This window comes from Dipteris shenzhenensis, chromosome 7, assembly GCF_047967505.1.
Source record: "Dipteris shenzhenensis isolate YYH24624 ecotype China chromosome 7, Dip_SZ_1.0, whole genome shotgun sequence".
NCBI classification, from domain to species: Eukaryota; Viridiplantae; Streptophyta; class Polypodiopsida; order Gleicheniales; family Dipteridaceae; genus Dipteris; species Dipteris shenzhenensis.
Genome location: NC_141602.1, coordinates 28,382,241 through 28,406,329, shown reverse-complemented (window position 1 = coordinate 28,406,329; position 24,089 = coordinate 28,382,241). Strand labels below are relative to the sequence as shown.

Here is a 24,089-nt window from a genome sequence, read left to right as displayed (position 1 = left end):
GTTCTTTTCTTGTACTGTGCAAGTGAAAGCACTGAGTCCATCCATTTCTTCATGATGTACCATCCCATTCCCCTCTTTTTGTACCTTATAAAAGAAAATTCTTACTCAATGTTTCCTTGGACAAAATATGTGAGACATTGTTGATTAGAACATTTGTTGAGCTTTTGGCAATATTTCTCATTATTGCTTCAGACAAAATTTCATGGTACATCCTATTTTGATCACGTGTCCAAAGGTGCCATATATTCTATGATTTTTCCATTCAATCCCCATGCAAATCATGCATGTTGCATACCTACACTTGCCCACACTTTGATCAATGATATAAAAATAATAATGGAAGGCTAAAATCATTTGCGAAAGATCACATCAGCATAACAATTAATCTAACCCAACCTAAAAGGAAATAGAAACATGCATATAACAAACAATAGAGGAATACCAAATATTATAAACCATAATTCAGAACAAAACTAGACCAAAGTCTAAGCTCTACTTAGAGCATATTGTTTATATATAGCACTCAAAACTCTCTTATTGAATATTCTCAAAAAAAGGCTCAATCTTTAGAACAAAGATCAAAACAACCCATAGCTATTACACTCTCCAACAAAAACAATGATAACAAGTACTTATGATGCAATCAAAGTATTTTGATTCTTATCTATATTTTACATGAAGGGATCAAAGCATAGCATAATCAGGTGTGGCCATTCACAAAACTATTTGGGGGTGCATCGTGACAAGTGCTAGTGGATTGGATCACCAAATTGATGTGTAACAATCGCCTTCTCATCGGATCTTTTAGCAGTGTGATGATTATCACATTGGATGACCACAAATTTTAACTTGCCTTGATCTTTTACCAACTACCATCTCTATACATACTCTTTCACTACAAAATACTACTGGTGCTATTGAATTGATTATGCTACATGGAAGCTATAGTTATTCTATTAAAATCATCGTGCTAATTTTGATACATAGCACATCGCATTGTGTAGGTGTGCTACATGAAGCATAATTGGGATCCTTGGTAGAGGACATTTGGCATTATGCAAGCTCAAAATAGTCAAATTGACTACCACGATGGCTAGAATCAACCCTATAACCCATGTCCAACATCTATTGGGGTGGCCACGTCAACTATTGCAAGTGATGACTACCACCACAATGGCATATGTTATTTACTTCAATGGCCCACATCAACTATATTGTAAGGATTGTCTAGTGACCCATTTCAACAATCATGATGGGTGATAGTAACCATTATAGGTGATGACTATCCCGGGGGGTCCACTAGGGTTTATCGTATGGTACCACATGAGTAAGGGAGGGGGGTTATATAAGGGAAGGAAGGTACATTTTATAAGGTAAGGTCTCATAAATAGGGGGTAGATAAGGGGAATTTTCATATATTTATTACACGCAGGTGACGTCTCCTTATTACTACTAGTGAATCCCCCATGGTGACTATTGACATAGTGGCACATTCTACCAATTCAATGGCCCAAAGTGAGTGGTCTTATTGCATGATGTATGTTTCTGTGTAGGCCACCATGTTGGACAGATGGGGCTGTGCACTCCATAGCTTGCTACTATGGCACCATGCATCATGGTTCTTGAAGGATGTGCTCTGGCACTACCACACCTTTGTCCTTTCTTGAGATTTCCCTATCGACGTTTAGCATGTGCAGGTGCAAAAACTATTGATACTGTGTAGGGCAGATTTTCTATTGGTATTGGTGTAGGTATATATCGACACTAAAGAGTGTCAGTATATACCAATACTAGTGAGTGTCAATATATACCAACATTATTAGAAGAATTTTTACTAGAGTACCGGTAAAAAATTTCCATACCGATGGAGTTACATAACCTTTTTTGCAATAAGGCCCGTAATAAATTCTTGCTACAAGTTTTATCATTTGAAAGCTAAAAAATATGAGAGCATGTACACCAAGTTTGAGATCAAAATACTCATGTATTCACGGTGAATTCAATATATAAATGTACATAATGCCACTAATGTACATAATGCCACTATAAAAGTGAAAGGGGCAAATATAAAAAAGCCTTGTTGATGGGGCAAAAAAATCAATTAGTAGGATTTACATCAATGGCTTTGTCCTGAGCAAAGTCCAGTGCACCAAATAAGGCAATCTCTAGATGTATAATCAATTGATCACCTATATCATCATCATCTATTGTACATCTACCTAGGAATTGATGCTCTAATTCATCTTCTTCAATAATATTGGGTGATACATGATCCCCATATTTTTCCCTAATGTCATCACATCAAGCAGTGATGAGTACTTCTTATAACAAATTCTAACCATTGAAGTCTCTCTTCAAACCAATCCCTGCCTACATCTCTTCGTAATAAATTTGTAATACATATAATAAAGCTTAAAGCTTGGCTCAAGTACAATTTCAAAGTACACCAGATATCCATTCCAGATAATCATCCTTGGAAATAGCCTCCACGGCAATAGGTGTAAATGCATAATTAGTTCCATGAATCTCACTGCGCTAACCAGAGTGAACTCCCTCTCCTTATATCACCGATCTAATCATATGTGTGCACTATCCCATATACCCCCATTAAAACCATTTGTAGACATTAGTTCCTCATTGGCCTAGAGCTATTTGTAATCCCTATTAAACAACAATCTCATGGTGGTGCTAAGGGAAATAGGGGTTCCTCAAGGGTTCTTTGTGTGTGTGTGTGTGTGTGTGTGTGTGTGTGTAAGATTTTACAACACCCCTTTGCATAGTGAAAAGACAAAACAGTGAAGCAGACAATGAAATAGGACTAATTGCATTAACGAAAAAGTTTGTATAAGTAGGTGAATCCCTGTTTATAAAGGAAATTAGCAATGGGCCCTTTTGTAGAAATGACTTTGTGGAAACTGTATAGAAGTTGAGCTTGGATAAGTCCTGGCAAGCATCACTTTTATTGAAGAGGGGGAGTCTACCTACCTTCCACCATCCAACAAGAAAGACGTGGTGAGAACCCGCTTAAACCTTAGTTGGGAAGGAAGGTATCATAAACATCCCTCCCTTGTTATCGGGGTCACAATAAAAATAACTCATAACCATAAACCTATCAAGCGAGTTATTAATATTTAGTTGAATCAAGTAAATTGGAGTAACTATGAATGAGTTTTGCATTTTAGAGGGTGAAATTTTATATGTAAAGAAGGGGGGATAACTTGGTGGAATAATTAAGAGAACGTAGTTTTAAGATCATAGAGGGAAAAATGACTATAGGAGGGAATGAGATAGCACAAAGGTTTTAAGAAAGGTGAAAAGCTATAGACAAGATAGAGATGGAAGGGTAATAAAGGAAGGGGGGGGGGGAATATAGGAAGAATTGAAAAAGGAGGGGGGGGGGGTATTAGAAGGGGAAATGAAAAGGGAAAAGTAAAGGGACAATAAAGGGTAAATGATATAGATAGAGAAGAGGGAGGAAAAAAGGAAAGGAGGGAAAAGGAACAAAAAAATTAGGAAGAGATATACATATAGAGGAGGGGGGAGAGGGGAGAGAATGTATGAATAGAGAGGAGGGAGAGATAAGGAGAGAGGAGGGGGGGGGGGGGGCGCATGGTTACAGAATTAAAAGGAGGAAAAGGAAAGAATGAAGGGGGGGGGGGTTAATATCATGCAACCGAAAATACATTTAAAACATAGGGACCTACAAGTCCATTATTTGGAGGAGGCGTGCAAGAATTGAACGCGATAAAGATTGGGTAGCGGGTTGACGGGACATGATCGAGAATCCCAAAACTGGCAAGGGGGGTTTAGTCGTGTAGACTATGCAAAGAGTTCAATAGATGGGACAGCAGGGGGTTTAATGGAAGTTTTAAAGAAGGACCTGTGAGTCCATTGTGCATGGCCAATAGAGAAGAAGTATGGGCACGATGCAAAAGGAGGTATGAGCCATGGAGAGGAGACTGCAAGACGTAGGGGTGGCTGGGGAGAAGAACGTCACTGAAAGGTCTACGCAGCCAATGCACTGAGTGTGGCATGCCACCTGAGACAACAGCAAGGTGTAAGGGGTCGCGCCACAAAGGGTACTAGGAGGGGATAGCGGGCAAAGAAGACTGTGGGTGGGACTTTGTGGGAGGGCTTAATATATAGGAGAAGGGAGGTAGTCGGGATACTTGAGAGCTAGGGGTTGTTTTGGGAAGGTGGAGGTATTTATCACAAAGCTACTTGGTGTATGGAGGAAAAAAGGGCCGCGGTTGGGTTAGCTTAGAAAAATTATGGAAAAAATCAATGAAAACAAGTGTAGAAAAATTATAGAAAAAATTATGTGAAAGTTTAGAAAATTAGAAAATAGTAGGAAAATTTTGGAAAGATAAAAAATTAAGAAAAAAGGAAAAACCCACACGACTGGGGGGGAGGGATTCAGATAAGTGTGACTATAAATGAATGATTAGGAAGGCGGGGGGGGGGGGTGGGTAGTGAATAAAATAGGATAAAATGAAATAGGGTGGAGAAATAAGAATTTACAAGAAAGGTGTAAACAATTTAGGGAAAAAAGAAATAAAAGAAAATAAAGGATAATTTTATTATAAAATCAAGGAATTTAAGAGAAGAGTAAGGAAAACTAAGAGAATTGGAGTACGAAGAAGTTAAGAGACCAATTCAGGGAGAAATAATGGAATTTGAGGGAAAAGAGATTAGGGGGATAAAGGGAAAATATAGTGGGAAAAATAATGGAATTTAAGAGAGATTACCGAACAAGGAGAGAAATTGAAAGAGGGGTTTGGAAGGGAGGGGGGTCTCAGGGGAAATCTAATGACCAAGTGGCCAAACCAATGAAGGAAGGGATAGTGTGTGTGTGTGTGTGTATCTCTATCTCCTTCCTATAATCTATCCCATGCCATGTAACATTATCCTCATTCTATTTGCATCAATTTTAGTGACACAATATTTAAATTCACAACACCAAGTGTTTATAGAGAATTTTTACATTTGCAGATAGAGAAACCTACAACTTTCTACTCACACAATTGCTATAGCTAAAGCATTACACAAAACCTATAATAACAAAGATTATATCAATTTTACCAACATACTAGTGAAACTCTTAATATTATTGAAATAGAAAATGATCAATATATAAAAATCTATACATTTACAACTATATAAAGAGCACAAGCCCAATATAATAGAGCAAAGAAGAGAACCTATGGATTCAAGGGCCAATTTCTTTGGAATATTATTGAGGGGCAACTTAAAGGAACACCTTCAAATATCTCTTGACTACGTTTTCAACATTGAGGGAAAACCGATACAATATTATCAAAAATATGCCATGAATGGTCTAATCATATGTATTTACCACAATCATGCTATATGCATAAACACTTTTACATCACAAAATCTAATGGTCCACCTATTAAGATGGAAACTATTAATGGTCCACCTGTTAAGATCGAAACTAATACATAGTACAAGCTTATGATTGGTTGCATTAACTCTTGCACTAGGATCTCCATTTTATTTAAGTAACTAAGGTTCAAGTTGGGATGTCCTTTCTTTTTTAGAGCTTTTAGATCTGTTTTGTGACCACGACCATGGAGACAAGCAATCACTTCTATCCATAGCATAGATGAAACCTACCTTGATGAGCTAGTTGATTTTGTCTATTTAAATCTATTTGACATAATTTGGGTTCACATGGTAGCATTGCTAGTCTATTAGCTATCATAGGGTTATACGCCTATAGATGTCATGGCAATGCAAAGCCATCCCCTTGTGGATACTTGTGGATATAATAAGAATTACACAATATCAATATAAGGAATAGGAAGAACAAGAATGGGCCTAAAACAAAAGAACAAAAGGTCAGGACTTGAGCCTTTAATATATACACATGTATGTATTGTTGCAATGAGAATGGGGAAGAGTAGGGCTAGAGGATCAAAGAATCAAGACCACTATAAAATAATGACAAGAGTGGTGCTTGAAGAAGAAGCTAGAGGGGGGTGTGGAGTTTGAGCATGAGTAGTGGTGAAGAAAGTTACAAAATTTCATGGAGAGTATTGCTTTAGTACCCAATGGGCTACTTCCCACCACTAGAGATTATCAAGGCCTAAAATTATATAAATTGTGCTAGCTATGAATTATTTCATACACTATGATTTTTTTATTTAGGGAATGCATATAGGTTCCATGCTCTAGGCTACATGAAGGCAATATACACGACTTCTACATGGCCTAACAAAGCAATTATTCATCTTATGCTGGACCCTTTTTTGAAATTTCTAATTCATATGAAAGATAAAACAACAAATGAATGAAAACTCATAAAAAAGTGCATAGCCATACATTGAACATGTCTTATATTGAATTTAAATTTAAAAACTAAATATTTAATTTCTCAATTCATTTGCAAGATGTAGTACAAATTGCATTGCCACCCCTTGTGTTTTCCTCCCTCAAGCCAATTTATCCTATCTCCTCACTCATGGAATTGATCCTCTAGCTCCATGCTTTCTCATAAGCATGCATCGCAATCATCCTATTCAAATGCTATATAGCTATAAATAGTTTTCATGCTCAACTCTATGTTATATACTACACAACAACTATTCCTACAACCACTATATACTCTACTTAACCTGGTGACAATAACCAAAACAACAATTGCATACCAGACTCTATCATCCATTGTATACCCAACTCTATGTCATCTATTACACTCAGGGGGGTCACTCATCATATGTAACCCTATCACGTGAGTTCAACAGAAGGATTTTTTTTATTTCTAAAATTTACAGAAATAAATATACATAAGGGACTATTTAAAATAGTTTTGGAAAAAATTTACAGATTTGTATAGAAAAGGGGTACATTTTATTAATGAAAATTTTCACAGATAAGGGACTTTAAATATAGGCCTTGAAAACACGTGATATAGATGGTTTATACATAGTGACCCCCCCGAGCTATTGCATAACTACTTCTACAATCCATACTACATACTTTTGTGTGACTCTACATCAACAACCACAAAAATCACCCCTATACAATTGCATATGGCCAAAACTATGTCATCTACTACTTGACAATAATGACACAACAACATACTCGACTTTATGTCATCTAATGCATGAAAGCAATTGTATACCTAATTTTCTATCATCAACTACTTAACAACAAAAATTGCATACCTTAGTCCATATCATTTATTGCATAACAGTTGGGTAACAACTACTCTTACAACCCATTACATGCTCTATGTAGCTCTGTAGCAACCACAACTACAACCCTTAGTACACAATTGGTTACTAATTCTTTAAGTACTTTCCCCCCTCAATTTTGGAATATTCCCCATGCTAGGTATTCGTCGATTTGCTAATGTAGATATATCCATTGGTCGATATCCCCTTGTTGCCTTCAAAGTGAATCCTTATCAAGACTATTGATAGAATCACTCTATGAGTTTTTTCAGCCTCCCACTCAACGTTCCTTTTTCGTTGACTCCTTCAATCTCAAAGCTTATTGTGACTCAGTCCATATGACTTTGGGCATGGCTCAATCCATATGACTTTGGGCATGGCTCAGTTCATTGTTCATTTCAAGCTTTATCTTGGGCCTTGTATCATTCTTTTCTTTGTTGTTGGACACCTTTTTTTTTGGGGTTTATTCGGGGTTCAAAGACGTTGCCCCCAGCTCTCACTAAAGTCATGTCCTCATGGCATTCTTGATCAATTTGTCTCAATCAATATTTTTTGGGATGGGAGTCATAGAAAGTTTTTCTAATAGCTAGAACATCTTATTTCCCTTAAGGGTAAAGGCATGTTAACTAGTACAAAATAGCATGTCCAAGGACATTGTTATTAGCATACCTAGTAAGTGTTCCTAGCATATCAATACAAATTTGCAACTCCAATAGAAACTCTATTCTAGATCCTTTAAGAGCTCCATTTTCCTAGTGACAAAGCGAGTAGTATTTGAAACTAGCTCCTTCAACCAGTGACAATCCAATAGTTATCTTCACAATCCTAAATGTTATGTGCAAATGCTACCATATCATCTTATCCTGCCATATTAACAATAAACAAGATGTATGGCACAATCCATGTCATGACTAGCATGACATTGAAAGGAAGAGAGAAAGAGGAACAGAGGAACAGAGAAAATAGAGAAAGAGAAAGAGAGAAAGGAGGAACAAAGGAACAGAGAAAATAGAGAAAGAGAAAGAGAGAAAGAGAGAAAGATGAAGAGAGAAAAGAGAGAAAGTGGAAGAGAGAAAAGAGAGGAAGATAGGAAAGAGAGGAAGAGAGTCAAAGAGAGAAAAGAAAGGAAAAGAGAGGAAAGAGAGGAAAAGAGAGAAAAGAAAGGAAAAGAGAGGAAGAGAGGAAGAGTGAGAAGAGCAAGTCTTATAGAGAGAGAGAAAGAGAGGTCTGAGGGAGCGAGAGTGAAGGGAGATAAGGGTCCTACACCCATTCCATTTGATAGCGCTTAAGGTGCTAGCAAATGGCCATTGCAACATAAAAACAAAATAAAAAGAGAGAGAAGTAGAAGTTCCATACCTAGAGCTAAAGAATAAAAGACGACCTCAGAGTGAAAGAGAGAGGTTTTGGCTAGCTCCCCTATAAAACAAAGCAAACACCTCATTTTTAAAAAAATCGGTGGGTGAAGCAAAAATTAGTGGGAGCAAAAAAAAGAGAGAAGGGAAGGGAAATCCCTACTACAAGCAAGCAACTAGAGCAAAAGCAAACAACCAAAATAGAGGTATGGTTTTGTACTACATATTGCTATTCCTTATGGTTCTTCTTAGAGGAAAAAGAAAAGGAAACTAGAGGGAAAGTAGAGGAAAACATAGCAAAAGAATAACTTAGAAAGCATGAACTTTGAAAATAAAGAAAGAGAACAAAAACACATACCTTCAAATAAAGGGAGCAAGAGGTTTGCTACAAGATGTGGAGGTGGAGAGGGAGATCTGTCAAGAGGATGGAGAAGTGGGATGTGAGAGGGAGCTTTGTTTGTAGGCATGCAAAACAAAGTTGAATGGAGGTTGAAATTGGTGAAACAAGTGAAATAGAGTGTGAGGCATCGCGAGAGACAAAAGCATGAGTGGTTTTGGCTATTTCTACCAGGCAACCATCTGTATATACCAACAGTTGTAAAAGCACAGTGTTGGTATATACCAACACTTATCCATTGGTATATACCAACATAAATAGGGTTTGGCATCGGTATATACTAACGAAGAGGGGGTTTAGCAACATACCAACAATGAAAATAGGATCTAAGGTTGATATATACCGATGGAATAGGGCACTTTCCTAAAATTGATGGATGCTTGGGCAATTTCTAAACTTTTTTTGGCTTGACTTGGTTTTTGTTGTGGTTTTGAAGATGTGTAGAGGGCAAGGGTGAGTGGAAGCTCTTTGGATGAGGGGACAAGGCTTGAGAGCATGGAGTGGCTTAAGGAGAGGTTGCCTTATCCTTGCAAATGCTGAAAATAAGAAGTTTGACATCAGTGCCATCTTGTCATGCCATGTGTAAGCATCTAGGGAGTCGCCAAAAGTACCACCAGTTGTTGGTGGCACTAGTGGATCATTGGTACATCAATGGTATTTGAGTTTGTGATCAATATTGCATGTGTATTTTACACACTAACCTTGTAGTTATGCAAAAGCATTATACAAGATGAGGAGGGCAACGAGCAAGCACATGTACCTACACACTTGGAGCTTGAGGATAGTCTCCCTGATGTGCCAGATGATGACAAGGGTATGCATTGAGGATGGTGTAAATTGCACCATACCTTAAGGGCATTAGGGAAAAACCTTAACCCTAATACTTAGGGGTTCTCATGTATATTTTCCTGTTTATTGCACCATACCTTAAGGGCGTTAGGGGAAAACCCTAACCCTAAGGGGTCCTCATGTATATATTCATGTTTATGTTCAATACAACATAGTGTATAGGTGGCTATATTGTGTGCACTGCTCTCTCTCTCTCTCTCTCTCTCTCTCTCTCTCTCTCTCTCTCTCTCTCTCCACTTTATCATAGTATCAAAGCACCAAGTTCTCACAAGCCCTTACATCTTACATCTTGTCAAGGCAACAAGTGCTCCTTTTGCAAGGCACCCACCATCTCCAAGCAAGAGATCCACTGTCTACAAGGTCCATTCTTTATTTGAGAGATTTTTGTGAGAGAGTGTAAGCCCTTGTTCTGTCAAGGTGAAATCCATCCTTCATGAGGCATCTTCATTTCTTCAACTCTTCTTATATATCCCTGTCTCCTCTCTGATTTTCTTCAGAAGGCTTGACATTTTTAGGGTGAGATATGTTCATTTTAGTTTTGAGAGTTCTACTTTGTGAGAGAGATCTCTCAGTCCTTTTTCCTCTAAGGAGGAGAGATATATCTTCAAGAGATCAACCTCCTTTAAAAGCCATAGAGGCTAATGCAACATCTACTATATACAACCTCCTACAATCAAGAACCATTCGGCCAAGGAACCTCTACATTCTACTTGTGTAAAAGGCAAGGCTCCCATTTTGGCAACCCTCTTTGACACACAACTTGCAAACAACTCAAACAAGTCCCATTAGTTGGACCTCCAGTAGTAGTGACTTCTATGACTAAGCCACTCCCTTCTCTAGCCAAAGCCACTCTCCAAATGGTGTACAATCTCTAGAGCAGTGCCAATACCTCTAGCAACCTAGCAGCCTAGTACCAAGACTCCCTTGACTCGACTGCATGGTGTCCATCTCCTCTACAGTAGTGGGACTCAACTCCTAAGGAGTAGCAAGTAAAAAAGGATGACTCCAAGGAAAATGACTCACACAATATCCTCTCAAATGGACGACGACTTTAACAATAGCCTCCATCTACAATTTGGCCCCTCACATAGCAATGCTACAGCCCTACCTACAATGCTTGACTAGCAAAGAGCTAGCATGTACCAACAACAATGAATGGAGCCCATGGCTCGAGAATAGGCTGTAGCACATAGTTGACTATCAAGGCTCAACTGACCACCTACAACCAGAAGACCTCCAATGCAAAAGAGACAATAAGCCTTCCGATGGTTCCATAGCAATTGATGCCTTCATGGCTATCAACAACGACTAAAGTACTCTCCACCATCAAAACAATCAGCAATGCAATGAGTAGATCATTGTGTTGCGAGGCATTTCGGTTCTCCAAGATGCCTTCTACACACATATTCATAATGCAACAAACTCCACAAGCTACATACGCTCTAAACAATAGCACAAGGCAACCAAGTCACTGTCAACTGCACCAACAATAGTGGCACCAAGCCAAGGTGACTAACGGGCAATGAACCTAGCAACCTCAATGTGTCGGCTCCTCCAATGATGCCCCAGGCATCCAGGCCACAAGTGGTGACTAGTGAGTAAAATGCCTCCCCAGTGGTGACATAGCCAGAATACACATGGCCACATTGACAAAATCTTAAAAATATTTTGATGGGTTATTTGAGACATCAAACCTTATCTCTCCCCACATGGTGACACGTATAATCAACTCTATCCCCAAAGTACCATACCCTTGGGCTTGGTCCATAAGCTGCCACATAACAACCCTATCCTAATAACACCCACATAGATTCACCACATCAGCATGCCAGGTCACTTGCCTAGTCAACACTTCTAGTATCTACTGCCACCTCAACAATGCCACGTTAGCACTGCCACATGCCCTACCCAATCATCAGGCCATGTCATCATGCCACATCATTAGGCCCTGTGGTGGCAGAGCCTGTACTAGGCACACTTGCCTCTTCATAGGCAGAGTATATTTTTGCATGTGCATTCATGTGCCACCTCAACACATAGTGCCACATAGGCACCATTTTGTAAACAACATGTGACCCACAGTGCCAGATCATCATTTTTGTGCCCTCCTGGGATCAAAGTTTGCCCATTTTCTAGGAGCCACATCTTTTGATCCAGGTGGAATCTGGAGGAGCCCCAAAAAAAAAAGCTCTGCAACTTGCACTCTATGTGATTGTTAGCTCAAATTTCACATCTAAGATTTCCACTTTGTCAAATTTGCTAAACCTCATCATTGAAACCACCTCTTGATCCATTGCATCCACCCAACACATAAAATGACCGAACTAAAATTCATTTTGCTACATTTGATGCTTCAACGTGTAGTCCTCTAGCTGTAGACTAGCACAGCCATAGAGGAGATTTGACTCCACCAAGCCACGTAATCCATTGTCATATTACCTTATTAGTTCTCAAAAGTGTCAGCCCCATTTCATCTATCATCAGTGTACACATTCACACATCTCTTGAGTCTCTTGGTATTTTGCAGTCCGGTATGTCAGTGTGACACTTGGCATTGATTGCATCATAAGTACTTGTTATCATTGTTTTTGTTGGAGAGTGTAATAGCTATGGGTTGTTTTGATCTTTGTTCTAAAGATTGAGCCTTTTTTTGAGAATATTCAATAAGAGAGTTTTGAGTGCTATATATAAACAATATGCTCTAAGTAGAGCTTAGACTTTGGTCTAGTTTTGTTTTGAATTATGATTTATAATATTTGGTATTCCTCTATTGTTTGTTATATGCATGTTTCTATTTCCTTTTAGGTTGGGTTAGATTAATTGTTATGCTGATGTGATCTTTTGCAAATGATTTTAGCCTTCCATTATTATTTTTATATCATTGATCAAAGTGTGGGCAAGTGTAGGTATGCAACATGCATGATTTGCATGGGGATTGAATGGAAAAATCATAGAATATATGGCACCTTTGGACACGTGATCAAAATAGGATGTACCATGAAATTTTGTCTGAAGCAATAATGAGAAATATTGCCCAAAAGCTCAACAAATGTTCTAATCAACAATGTCTCACATATTTTGTCCAAGGAAACATTGAGTAAGAATTTTCTTTTATAAGGTACAAAAAGAGGGGAATGGGATGGTACATCATGAAGTAAAGGATGGACTCGGTGCTTTAACTTGCACAGTACAAGAAAAGAACTCATACGCGATCATTGACTCTTAAGAGAATCTTTCAAAATAGATAAGCTTTTTGTTTCTCTCGATTATCAAATATATGTCTTTGTTCTTTGTAAAGCATCATATTTGGAATGAGGGATCTTTTATGGAGGTCAAAAGCTTTAATGTAGTTGATTTGGGCCAAATGTAGCACGTGGTGTAATTCAATTTTCTTCTAGCTGCGATTGTAGCTCAATTGGTTTGTCTAGTTCGATATAGATGCTAATTTCCCTTCCTTGTTTGCAATAAAAGCAAATACTAGTACCAAGGACTTCTAGAGAGGAGCCACCAGGTAACTCCTCAACATGGGGAAGTCGAGAAGTGCTCATAATATGGCTCATGGCCAGAGGCCACTCGTCACATTCATAGTACTTTCCTCTATGGAAATTGTGGAAAATAGAGTATGCGCGTAATGGTAGAATAGTTGTATTGATGGGTTGATTCGATTACATCTTGTAGGAGCACGAAGGTGACGGTTACATAAGGCCTTGAAGTAGTCACATAAGGCCTTGAAGTAGCAATACAAACAACAAATGCAAAAGCATAGTCTGCTCATGACGTGAATGCCTTATGGAATTGCAATGGCAAGGACTGTGGAACGTCTGCATGGCAAGAACTATGCACTGCGTTTAGCAAGCAGCTGATGAAGGGAGCGTTTGCCAACATCAACAGCTCTGCAATGGAAACAAACTCTCACGAACGTTGTAATTAATTACACAGCTAATATGCTCTCGAGGTAGCAAATTAGAAATACAGAACAGCAAATGCAAAGACGTGGAGGCGTTATGTCGAACTGCATATTGGCGAGGACTTGCAAAGACTTTGGAACTCCATGGCAAAGACTACGTACCCTTTTTGAGAAAGCAGCTCAAGGAAGGGCTTGTTGCCTCGAAGCTTTACCTCCAGGTCCTCCTTGACCTCCAGGCGCTAGCCCTCCAGGTCCTTCTCCACCTCCAGTTCCTCCTTGTCCGAAGCCTCCAGCTCCCGGTCCTCCTTGACCTCCAGGGCGCACCTGCCCTCCAGGCCCTCCTCCACCTCCTGGTCCTACTCCACCTCCTGGTCCTCCTGGTCCTACACCTCCTCCTGGTCCTAAACCTCCTCCTGATCCTACACCTCCTCCTGGTCCTCCTCCACCTCCTTGACCTCGCCCTCCAGGTCCTCCCAGACCTCCAGGTCCTACAGCTCCTCCTGGTCCTCCTTGAAGTAGAGGCCCCTCACCTCCCGGTCCTCCCTGATTTCCAGGCCCTCCTTGACCTGCCGTTCCCCGACCTCCAGGTCCGAAGATTCCACCTCCCGGTCCTCCTTGACCCCCTGGCCCCTCACCTCCAGGCCCTCCCTGTCCAAAGGCTCCACCTCCCGCTACACCTTGATCAGCAGGCCCCCCCTCACCTCCAGGCCCTCCCTGTCCAAAGGCTCCACCTCCCGCTACACCTTGATCTCCAGGTCCCCCCTGACCTCCAGGCCCTACTTGAGCTCCCGGTCCTCCCTGACCTCCGGGGCCTCCACCTTGAGCCTCCGCTCCCCATGAGCTGACGGCGATCAGCAACAATAGCAGAATACTAGCCAGAAAAAGCATGCTCTTTGGAGCCATGATTCGTGAGAAGCTCACAACAAACTCAATCCGGGAATGGGTTGGATGGCGGAGGTCGATGGCTCGAATTTATAAGTTCGGCGATGCGTATCTTAACGGTGATGCACATCTATTGGTAATTTTTATTTTCCGGGACGCACATGTCGGTAGAGGCCGAGAGTCACGTCACAGAGACGAGCATCCACTATCCAGCAGGGTGGACAGTGCCAAGTTCCGACCCTCTTAACGAAGGGACGTCCGGCATAAAAATTGAACGGACAATGCCTTCATCACCTCTGCTGAATTGGGCCTCTGAGCGAAATTAACGTCGTCAAGGTCCTTTGTCGATCCCTGTTAAAGATTGGCTGTTCTATCAGAGGCCCCTGTCTTGCAGAAGATGCATCAATGGTAATATCACGTATCTCTTGTTCTTCACACTCAACGTCCGAAAAATGTGAGGTGTTTGTTGCCTCTAGAGCTTGTGTAGCTGGTGGAGTCAGTCCCTCGTATCATCATTTATTAAAAGATGCATCAATAGTTGCATCATATATCTCGTGCTCTTCAAACTCAGCGTCCGAACAAATGTGAGGTTTTTGTTGCAGTTTACAGCTTGTGTCGGTGGAGTCAGTCAATCGTAACGTCATGTATTTCCTCATAACTAATTACGTACGTGCATGCAAGTTTGTAAGAATCGTTTTTTTTTAATAATTTAGCAATACCAGCTTCTAGAAAGGAAGGACACCACTGTATATGGAACGGTATCTCCAATATGCATATGTTTACAGCTCCGAATGTGATTTAGATGGGAACCCATAATGATCTCGATCGGAACCATACATAATTCTAATTATTCTTCGAATTGCAGCTTCATGTCATGGCAATTTAGGTTTTCTCCATTGCAGCTTCATGTCATGGCAATTTAGGTTTTCTCCAAGATTATTAACGTGGCCGTATAGCTCCTATATTTAAAGTGTATCAAGTATGAACATGTTCTCCGTTTTTCAAAAATTTCGAGCATTTTGTCAAAGCATGTTTGTGAATATTCTATAATTTGGTGGAGTCAGATGATACATATTAATGAGAGTGCATTCAATGTTTTTTCTATTATTAAAGATTATATCTTGTGGTGTCATCATGTTCTAATGGTGATTTCTTTATTTACAAGTGTACATGGACCAACACTATAAAAGTGATTAATACTCACATAATTTGAAGATGAGTGTGCTTGACTATCAGAAGTTTTGTTTCTTGCAAAGGTACAACACTAGGCAACATTAAGTTTGGATGCATCATCTTGATATCAAGCTCATACTTAAGTAAAATTTCACCTTGTATACAACGATTGCAAGATGAGTGAATTAGGATTGATACTTGTGCAATCTAGAGTTCTTCTCATCCACTTAGCTTCATTGTTTAATATTTCCATTTCTTTGTGCAATACACTTGGATCAACAATAATGTTTTTGGCCAAAAGTGACTGGAGAGTAAATATAAGTCTATGTGTCTTGCTATTTCAACATTACAAAAAATGAGTTCTTGATTTCAAATTTTGAAAAAAGAAAGAAAAGGACTAAAAGAATTGTTAGCTTAACAGTTACAATCCATGTGTGAGTTCTTTCTTTCATATGTGCAAAAGAAGACTAACAAATTCCCAGCTGTTATGACCTATGTCTTCTCTTCCTATGCAAATGCTCTCAGTCTCCCTCATGCTCTCCCTTGATCTCTCATAGACATAAAGGCACAACTTCTATGCCCCCTCCTAGCTAATGCATCCTTAGGATTCATTTCTTCTCTTTATATGCAAACTCTCTCAATCTCCCTCATGCTCTCCTTCACTCTCTCATGGAAGAAAAAGGTAGTCTCTCTGTGTGTCCCTCCTAGCCTATGCATCATTAGGATTCGTAGGCCAATCAAATCCTTCTCATTAAAATCCATAATCAACTATCCCATTATGGTCCATGTATTGCACCAAACTCATGTTTTTCTTAGGTAGTTGTCAAAAAGATCGTCACTTTTCATAAGTCAACGAGTTAGCTCCCTCTTAATTCTCACTTCTCTATAGAAGTATTGCTTTTCGCTCCATCATATGTGGACAAATTCAACTATATTTATGAATAAGGAGTGAATAAGTCACTCTATCTCTTCCTCTCTAACACATTTCTCCATAGGTAATAGAAATGAGCATCAATACTCATGGAGGAATTATGAGACTTGACTACAAATTCATGATTGTGTTTCATTGTTCAAAGCATTACTAAATTTTGGATTTTGTTCAACTATGGGTTTGTAGATTTATTGAACAATTTCATTTAAAATAAAGCAAGGACTAGGGAGACATGCAATGATGCAATACATAGGACATCTTATTAAGAAGGAATAGAGAGCAACAAGCATAGGAGAGGGAGGTACGTTAGTGTACATGCCATTCATGAAGAGAAGAAGCCAAGACTTGCTTCTGATACTATGGAATTCTCTAATGATAGGACAACTTACATGGGTACAAGACTCAGGCATAAGATTCTTAATGCAATCCTTTAACATCCTCATGTGCAAGGATTTTAAAACACATCATTAAGAGAAGAAGTCGGAGCTTGGGGGGTTCACCTCACAAAAATGTAGTGTACCACATGCATTCAAAAGGAGGAGTATTTGAATTCAACTTTTGGAAATAATTTAACAGGGTTACAATAACTTAAGGGGTTTTTAATTCAACTTACGTAAAAAATCTGTTAGTTCATAAGTAAAGAGGGGTGCTTTTATTGGGAGGAAAATTTTAGTTGAGGAGGGTTTTAAATACCCCTTGAACGCACGTGATACATAGATTTTCTTTGTAGTGCACCTCCCAAGAAGTCAAGGTCCAAAGAGCATTCATAGAGAATGCAACATATTAGCCACCACTGTTAAGTAGCTAACTTCCAAAGAGAAGTTTTTAAAGGAAAGTGCATTATCTATGCTAATGGACACAAATCAAAATTGCCTCTATCCAAGGTCTCAAGAGTTATTCAAGTACCTAAGCACAGCTTATATATCAGTAGTACATGTTGAGCTTTATGATGATAATCGATAGTGTAGATACGATACTTATAAAACCACGATACTAACCCAATCATTGATGAAACAAAGGTGCACATATACTCATTTCAAGAAACTGAGACACGTTTCCCCCAACAAGATGTTTGCTAAAAACTAACTAGTCAAAATAGTTACGTCAAGCACTCAAGAATTCATTATCCTCAAGTATAATCTAGCGTAGTGCATCATACATTATGTCATTGATAGTGTGTCCTTGCTGTGCCATTACTTAAACATGTCATTTTATATCCCAACTATGTATATACACCCATTACATCAACATCATCTTTTATGCTAGCTAATCATTGCAACTATATTGAGAGTGTTACTAATTAGCATTAAACTAGTCTATCTACATATAAATCCATCCTTATCTTTTGCTAATTAGCACTTACCACTATGTTTATATCCATATTCATCAACACTGGCATCTCCCTTGGCTTTAGCTATGAGTTCCAATGGGAGTTCTAACTAGTAACTATAATTGTACTAAGTGTTACTAGCTCTAAAATAATCCAACTACATATATATCCATTGTTGAACCACATATCTTATGCTAACTAAGCACTTTAATTAAGACTAGTAACTAACATTAATCTACTCTAATACATTTTGTGTCCATTCTTGAGCCATATTCAATGTTGATTACCACTTGCCACTCTACTTACATCCATATTAATAAGAACTTGCACCTCCTTAAACCTAGCTAAAGAGTTCCAATGGGATACTAATCAGTTGTATTGACAGTGATAGCTAGCATCATATCTACTCTATAGTTACAACTTTCTTAAGTCTTACAACCTTATTGACATGATGACTAGCTTTATGGCTACTAGTAACACTTTGAACTCTACTAACTTTATGTTATGAGTACTAACTATCATCATTAATGAGCATTTACCACTATGAGCATCCATATTGATAAGCACTTGCTAGTTAAGATAATATATTGATAACGAGCACTTATAATTCGTCATGACTGTTGTCTCCTTTATCTCATACTTCGAGGTCTAAAATAAACATCATATGTTGGTTAGCACCTATAATTGTGCTAGTCGGAACTTGTAATAACTTTGTTTGCTAGCACTTGCAACAATTGACAAGAGATTGACAAGGAGGTATAGTAGCTAGTACCTACATCTCTAGTAATTTCTAGTAGTGCTAAAAAATTTTAGTACATTGTGAATCTCAATTCATCCTTAATATAACTATTGTTTTAGCTTCCTACTTAGCAAAACAAATGTGCGGAGTGGAAGGGATCGATTCTTGCTGCACTTAACCCCAGGATTGTGGATAGGAATTCAGGATTCCAGCCGCATCTGAAAGACTTCATTTGGATCCCCCGTATGCAAGCCCTCCGACATACTATTCCTATCTTCAACTGCCAATCTATTTCATTGTATCATTCATGTGATTCTTTGAATGCATATGGATATATGTTCTTAATAACTTTTTTGAAAGTAGTAAATGTAAGAATGTATTAAATTGATTAGCTAGCAATCTTATTGAAATCTTAAAATTAAATCAATTATGAAAATCAAATCATTTTCATAATTTCATAATAGGAAATATAAACTATAATTTGCCTATATAGATAGACATTATATAGAAAAAAAGAGAAGTTTTCTTAGTTAAAAATGAATGTAACTAAGAAGAGTGCAAACTAGAAAATGGAGCACTTTCCTGGTTACATAAGTAGGAAAACTCACAAGAAATTTCCTAGATAGGTATAATCCATATAGGAGAAACTCTTCCTAGTTACATTCATTTTGAACTAGGGAAGCTTCTCTTTTTTCTTGTATAGAAATTGATCCAAAGTTGTTTGTGACTAGACATATAATTATGCATTTGCTTCTTTTGCCAATTCTACGTATCAAGGTCCCTCACATTGTTGCTTCACAATTTTGCATGGCTTCCAATGGACCCATATTTGTATTGTAGAGCTAGAACATCATATATTCAAAGTCTTGCAATATCGTTAATCAAGTTACATGTTTTCTTGAGGGATTATTGGTATTGCATGAAGAATTTGGCTTAAATATGATTCTATGAAGGTTTTGAAGATTAAATATTCTTGCAATATTCTTGCAAGCTTAATGAAAATTAAAGTGTATTACTTAAAGAAAATGTGCTAGGTATATGTTTAACAAATATCTCACTTACCTTCATTGTGCATGGATCAACTGATCATCGAGTAGTGCCTAAATAGAGTTGTTCTCTTTAAACGCTCCCAAAGACATACCACAAACATAAAAAGATTGTATACCTAACATCCATGCTCATCATCAATCATTAAATCTAATTAGGCTCTTAAATCAAAACAAAATTTTGTATTGCTTGCAAAAAGGGAGTTTACATACTGAAAGTTTATTGACTACGATTTTGTGATAGCTTAAACTTTGGTAGACTAGATATTCATGACCCCAATAATTCTACAAGACTAAAAATGGACGAGATAAGTTACAATCCTCTTAAATCTATTAGATTACCAAGGTGAAAAGTTTCTTCAACTACTTTTCATTGATAAGAGCAATTTATATTGAGAATTTAATGCTCCCTCTTGTGCCTTGCATTCCTAATTGAGCCCAACATTGCTAGTAATAACACACTAATCAATAATTTTAGACCCTAATAATACCCCAGTAATAACACACTAATGAACTATATTGATAATTTAATTCTCCATCTTGTGCCTTACATTCCTAATTGGACCCAACACTAACTAGTAATAATGACTCCTAGTAGCCATACAAGAATTTTGATTAGGTAACACACACGCCCTGCTACGTGCCACACACACCCACACACTAGATTGCCATAAGGGGTGCCACCCTTCTAAATTATAACCACTTTGAAGCAATAATGAAGTCACGAGATAAACACAACAAGTTCGTGGCTTAGCTTGCATGAAAGCATGGCTTGCAAAGTTTGTTGGAAACCAAGCATCATGCACTACATAAGCAAGTCGATCACCTCCACCGAGCCTCCACCATGGTGGGTAAATTTAGAGATGCACCATTTTCCACTCTAAGCATCTTGCCTCCTTTTGTCCTCTCTTGCTTACTTGTTGCACTACTACTTACTCCTTGCAACCTTGCACCTTGCAAGCCTTCTTTCTACAAATTTGTGAATACTACAACCATAAGTGCATGCTAGAACATTGAAGTTCCCTAGGTTGCACAATGGCTGAACCTGACGATGCCCACAGCACTAGAGTAGGATGGCATTGATGCATAAATGTCCTCATGATGAGGAATGATCTATTGATGGAAAGAGGTGGTGAAATTCCTCCTTCATTGCAAATTCCAGCCCATTAATGGTCAACATTGGGCTTATGCTTGTAATCAGATCGCAAATTAGCAATAGGCCCTTTTGTAGAAATGACTTTGTGGAAACTGTATAGAAGTTGAGCTTGGATAAGTCCTGGCAAGCATCCTTTTATTGAAGAGGGGGAGTCTACCTACCTTCCACCATCCAACAAGAAAGACGTGGTGAGAACCCGCTTAAACCTTAGTTGGGAAGGAAGGTGTCATAAACATCCCTCCCTTATAATCGGGGTCACAATAAAAATAACTCATAACCACAAACCTATCAAGCGAGTTATTAATATTTAGGAGAATCAAGTAAATTGGAGTAACTATGAATGAGTTTTGCATTTTAGAGGGTGAAATTTTATATGTAAAGAAGGGGGGATAACTTGGTGGAATAATTAAGAGAACGTAGTTTTAAGATCATAGAGGGAAAAATGACTATAGGAGGGAATGAGATAGCACAAAGGTTTTAAGAAAGGTGAAAATCTATAGACAAGTTAGAGATGGAAGGGTAATAAAGGAAGGGGGGGGGGGAATATAAGAAGAATTGAAAAAGGAGGGGGGGGGGGGTATTAGAAGGGGAAATGAAAAGGGAAAAGTAAAGGGACAATAAAGGGTAAATGATATAGATAGAGAAGAGGGAGGAAAAAAGGAAAGGAGGGAAAAGGAACAAAAAAATTAGGAAGAGATATACATATAGAGGAGGGGGGACAAGGGAGAGAATGTATGAATAGAGAGGAGGGAGAGATAAGGAGAGAGGGGGGGGGGGGGGCATGGTTACGAAATTAAAAGGAGGAAAAGGAAAGAATGAAGGGGGGGGGTTAATATCATGCAACCGAAAATACATTTAAAACATAGGGACCTACAAGTCCATTATTTGGAGGAGGCGTGCAAGAATCGAACGCGATAAATATTGGGTAGCGGTTGACGGGACATGATCGAGAATCCCAAAACTGGCAAGGGGGGTTTAGTCGTGTAGACTATGCAAAGAGTTCAATAGATGGGATAGCAGGGGGTTTAATGGAAGTTTTAAAGAAGGACCTGTGAGTCCATTGCACATGGCCATTGCACATGGCCAATAGAGACGAAGTATGGGCACGATGCGGAAGGAGGTATGAGCCATAGAGAGGAGACTGCAAGACGTAGGGGTGGCTGGGGAGAAGAACGTCACTGAAAGGTCTACGCAGCCAATGCACTGAGTGTGGCATGCCACTCGAGACAACAGCAAGGTGTAATGGGACACGCCACAAAGGGTACTAGGAGGGGATAGTGGGCAAAGAAGACTGTGCGTGGGACTCTGTGGGAGGGCTTAATATATAGGAGAAGGGAGGTAGTCGGGATACTTGAGAGCTAGGGGTTGTTTTGGGAAGGTGGAGGTATTTATCACAAAGCTACTTGGTGTATGGAGGAAAAAAGGGCCGCGGTTGGGTTAGCTTAGAAAAATTATGGGAAAAATCATTGAAAACAAGTGTAGAAAAATTATAGAAAAAATTATGTGAAAGTTTAGAAAATTAGAAAATAGTAGGAAAATTTTGGAAAGATAAAAAATTAAGAAAAAAGGAAAAACCCACACGACTAGGGGGGAGGGATTCAGATAAGTGTGACTATAAATGAATGATTAGGAAGGCGGCGGGGGGGGGGGGGTAGTGAATAAAATAGGATAAAATGAAATAGGGTGGAGAAATTAGAATTTATAAGAAAGGTGTAAACAATTTAGGGAAAGAAGAAATAAAAGAAAATAAAGGACAATTTTATTATAAAATCAAGGAATTTAAGAGAAGAGTAAGGAAAAATAAGAGAATTGGAGTACGAAGAAGTTAAGAGACCAATTCAGGGAGAAATAATGGAATTTGAGGGAAAAAAGATTAGGGGGATAAAGGGAAAATATAGTGGGAAAAATGATGGAATTTAAGAGAGATTACCGAACAAGGAGAGAAATTGAAAGAGGGGTTTGGAAGGGAGGGGGGTCTCGGGGGAAATCTAATGACCAAGTGGCCAAACCAATGAAGGAAGGGATAGTGTGTGTGTGTGTGTGTATCTCTATCTCCTTCCTATAATCTATCCCATGCCATGTAACATTATCCTCATTCTATTTGCATCAATTTTAGTGACACAATATTTAAATTCACAACACCAAGTGTTTATAGAGAATTTTTACATTTGCAGATAGAGAAACCTACAACTTTCTACTCACACAATTGCTAGAATATAGCTAAAGCATTACACAAAACCTACAATAACAAAGATTATATCAATTTTACCAACATACTAGTGAAACTCTTTATATTATTGAAATAGAAAATGATCAATATATAAAAATCTATACATTTACAACTATATAAAGAGCACAAGCCCAATATAATAGAGCAAAGAAGAGAACCTATGGATTCAAGGGCCATTTTCTTTGGAATATTATTGAGGGGCAACTTAAAGGAACACCTTCAAATATATCTCGACTACGCTTTCAACATTGAGGGAAAACCGATACAATATTATGAAAAATATGCCATGAATGGTCTAATCATATGTATTTACCACAGTCATGCTATATGCATAAACACTTTTACATCACAAAATCTAATGGTCCACCTTTTAAGATGGAAACTATTAATGGTCCACCTATTAAGATCGAAACTAATACATAGTACAAGCTTATGATTGGTTGCATTAACTCTTGCACTAGGATCTGGACCATTTTTATTTAAGTAACTAAGGTTCAAGTTGGGATGTCCTTTCTTTTTTAGAGCTTTTAGATCTGTTTTGTGACCACGACCATGGAGACAAGCAATCACTTCTATCCATAGCATAGATGAAACCTACCTTGATGAGCTAGTTGATTTTGTCTATTTAAATCTATTTGACATAATTTGGGTTCACATGGTAGCATTGCTAGTCTATTAGCTATCATAGGGTTATACGCCTATAGATGTCATGGCAATGCAAAGCCATCCCCTTGTGGATACTTGTGGATATAATAAGAATTACACAATATCAATATAAGGAATAGGAAGAACAAGAATGGGCCTAAGACAAAAGAACAAAAGGTCAGGACTTGAGCCTTTAGTATATACACATGTATGTATTGTTGCAATGAGAATGGGGAAGAGTAGGGCTAGAGGA

At 38.5% G+C, this 24,089-nt stretch overlaps 1 protein-coding gene across 2 annotated transcripts in view; it reads right to left on the bottom strand.

Moving 5' to 3' along the window:
• LOC147900187 (uncharacterized) overlaps nucleotides 1-24,089 on the bottom strand; it is a 108,402-nt gene that overhangs the window by 17,464 nt on the left and 66,849 nt on the right. For both annotated transcript variants that reach the window (XM_087377141.1, XM_087377140.1), the window contains exon 2: nucleotides 14,052-14,141. In XM_087377141.1, coding sequence (XP_087233267.1) covers nucleotides 14,052-14,141 — 90 coding nt within the window. The remainder of the gene's footprint in view (nucleotides 1-14,051; nucleotides 14,142-24,089) is intronic.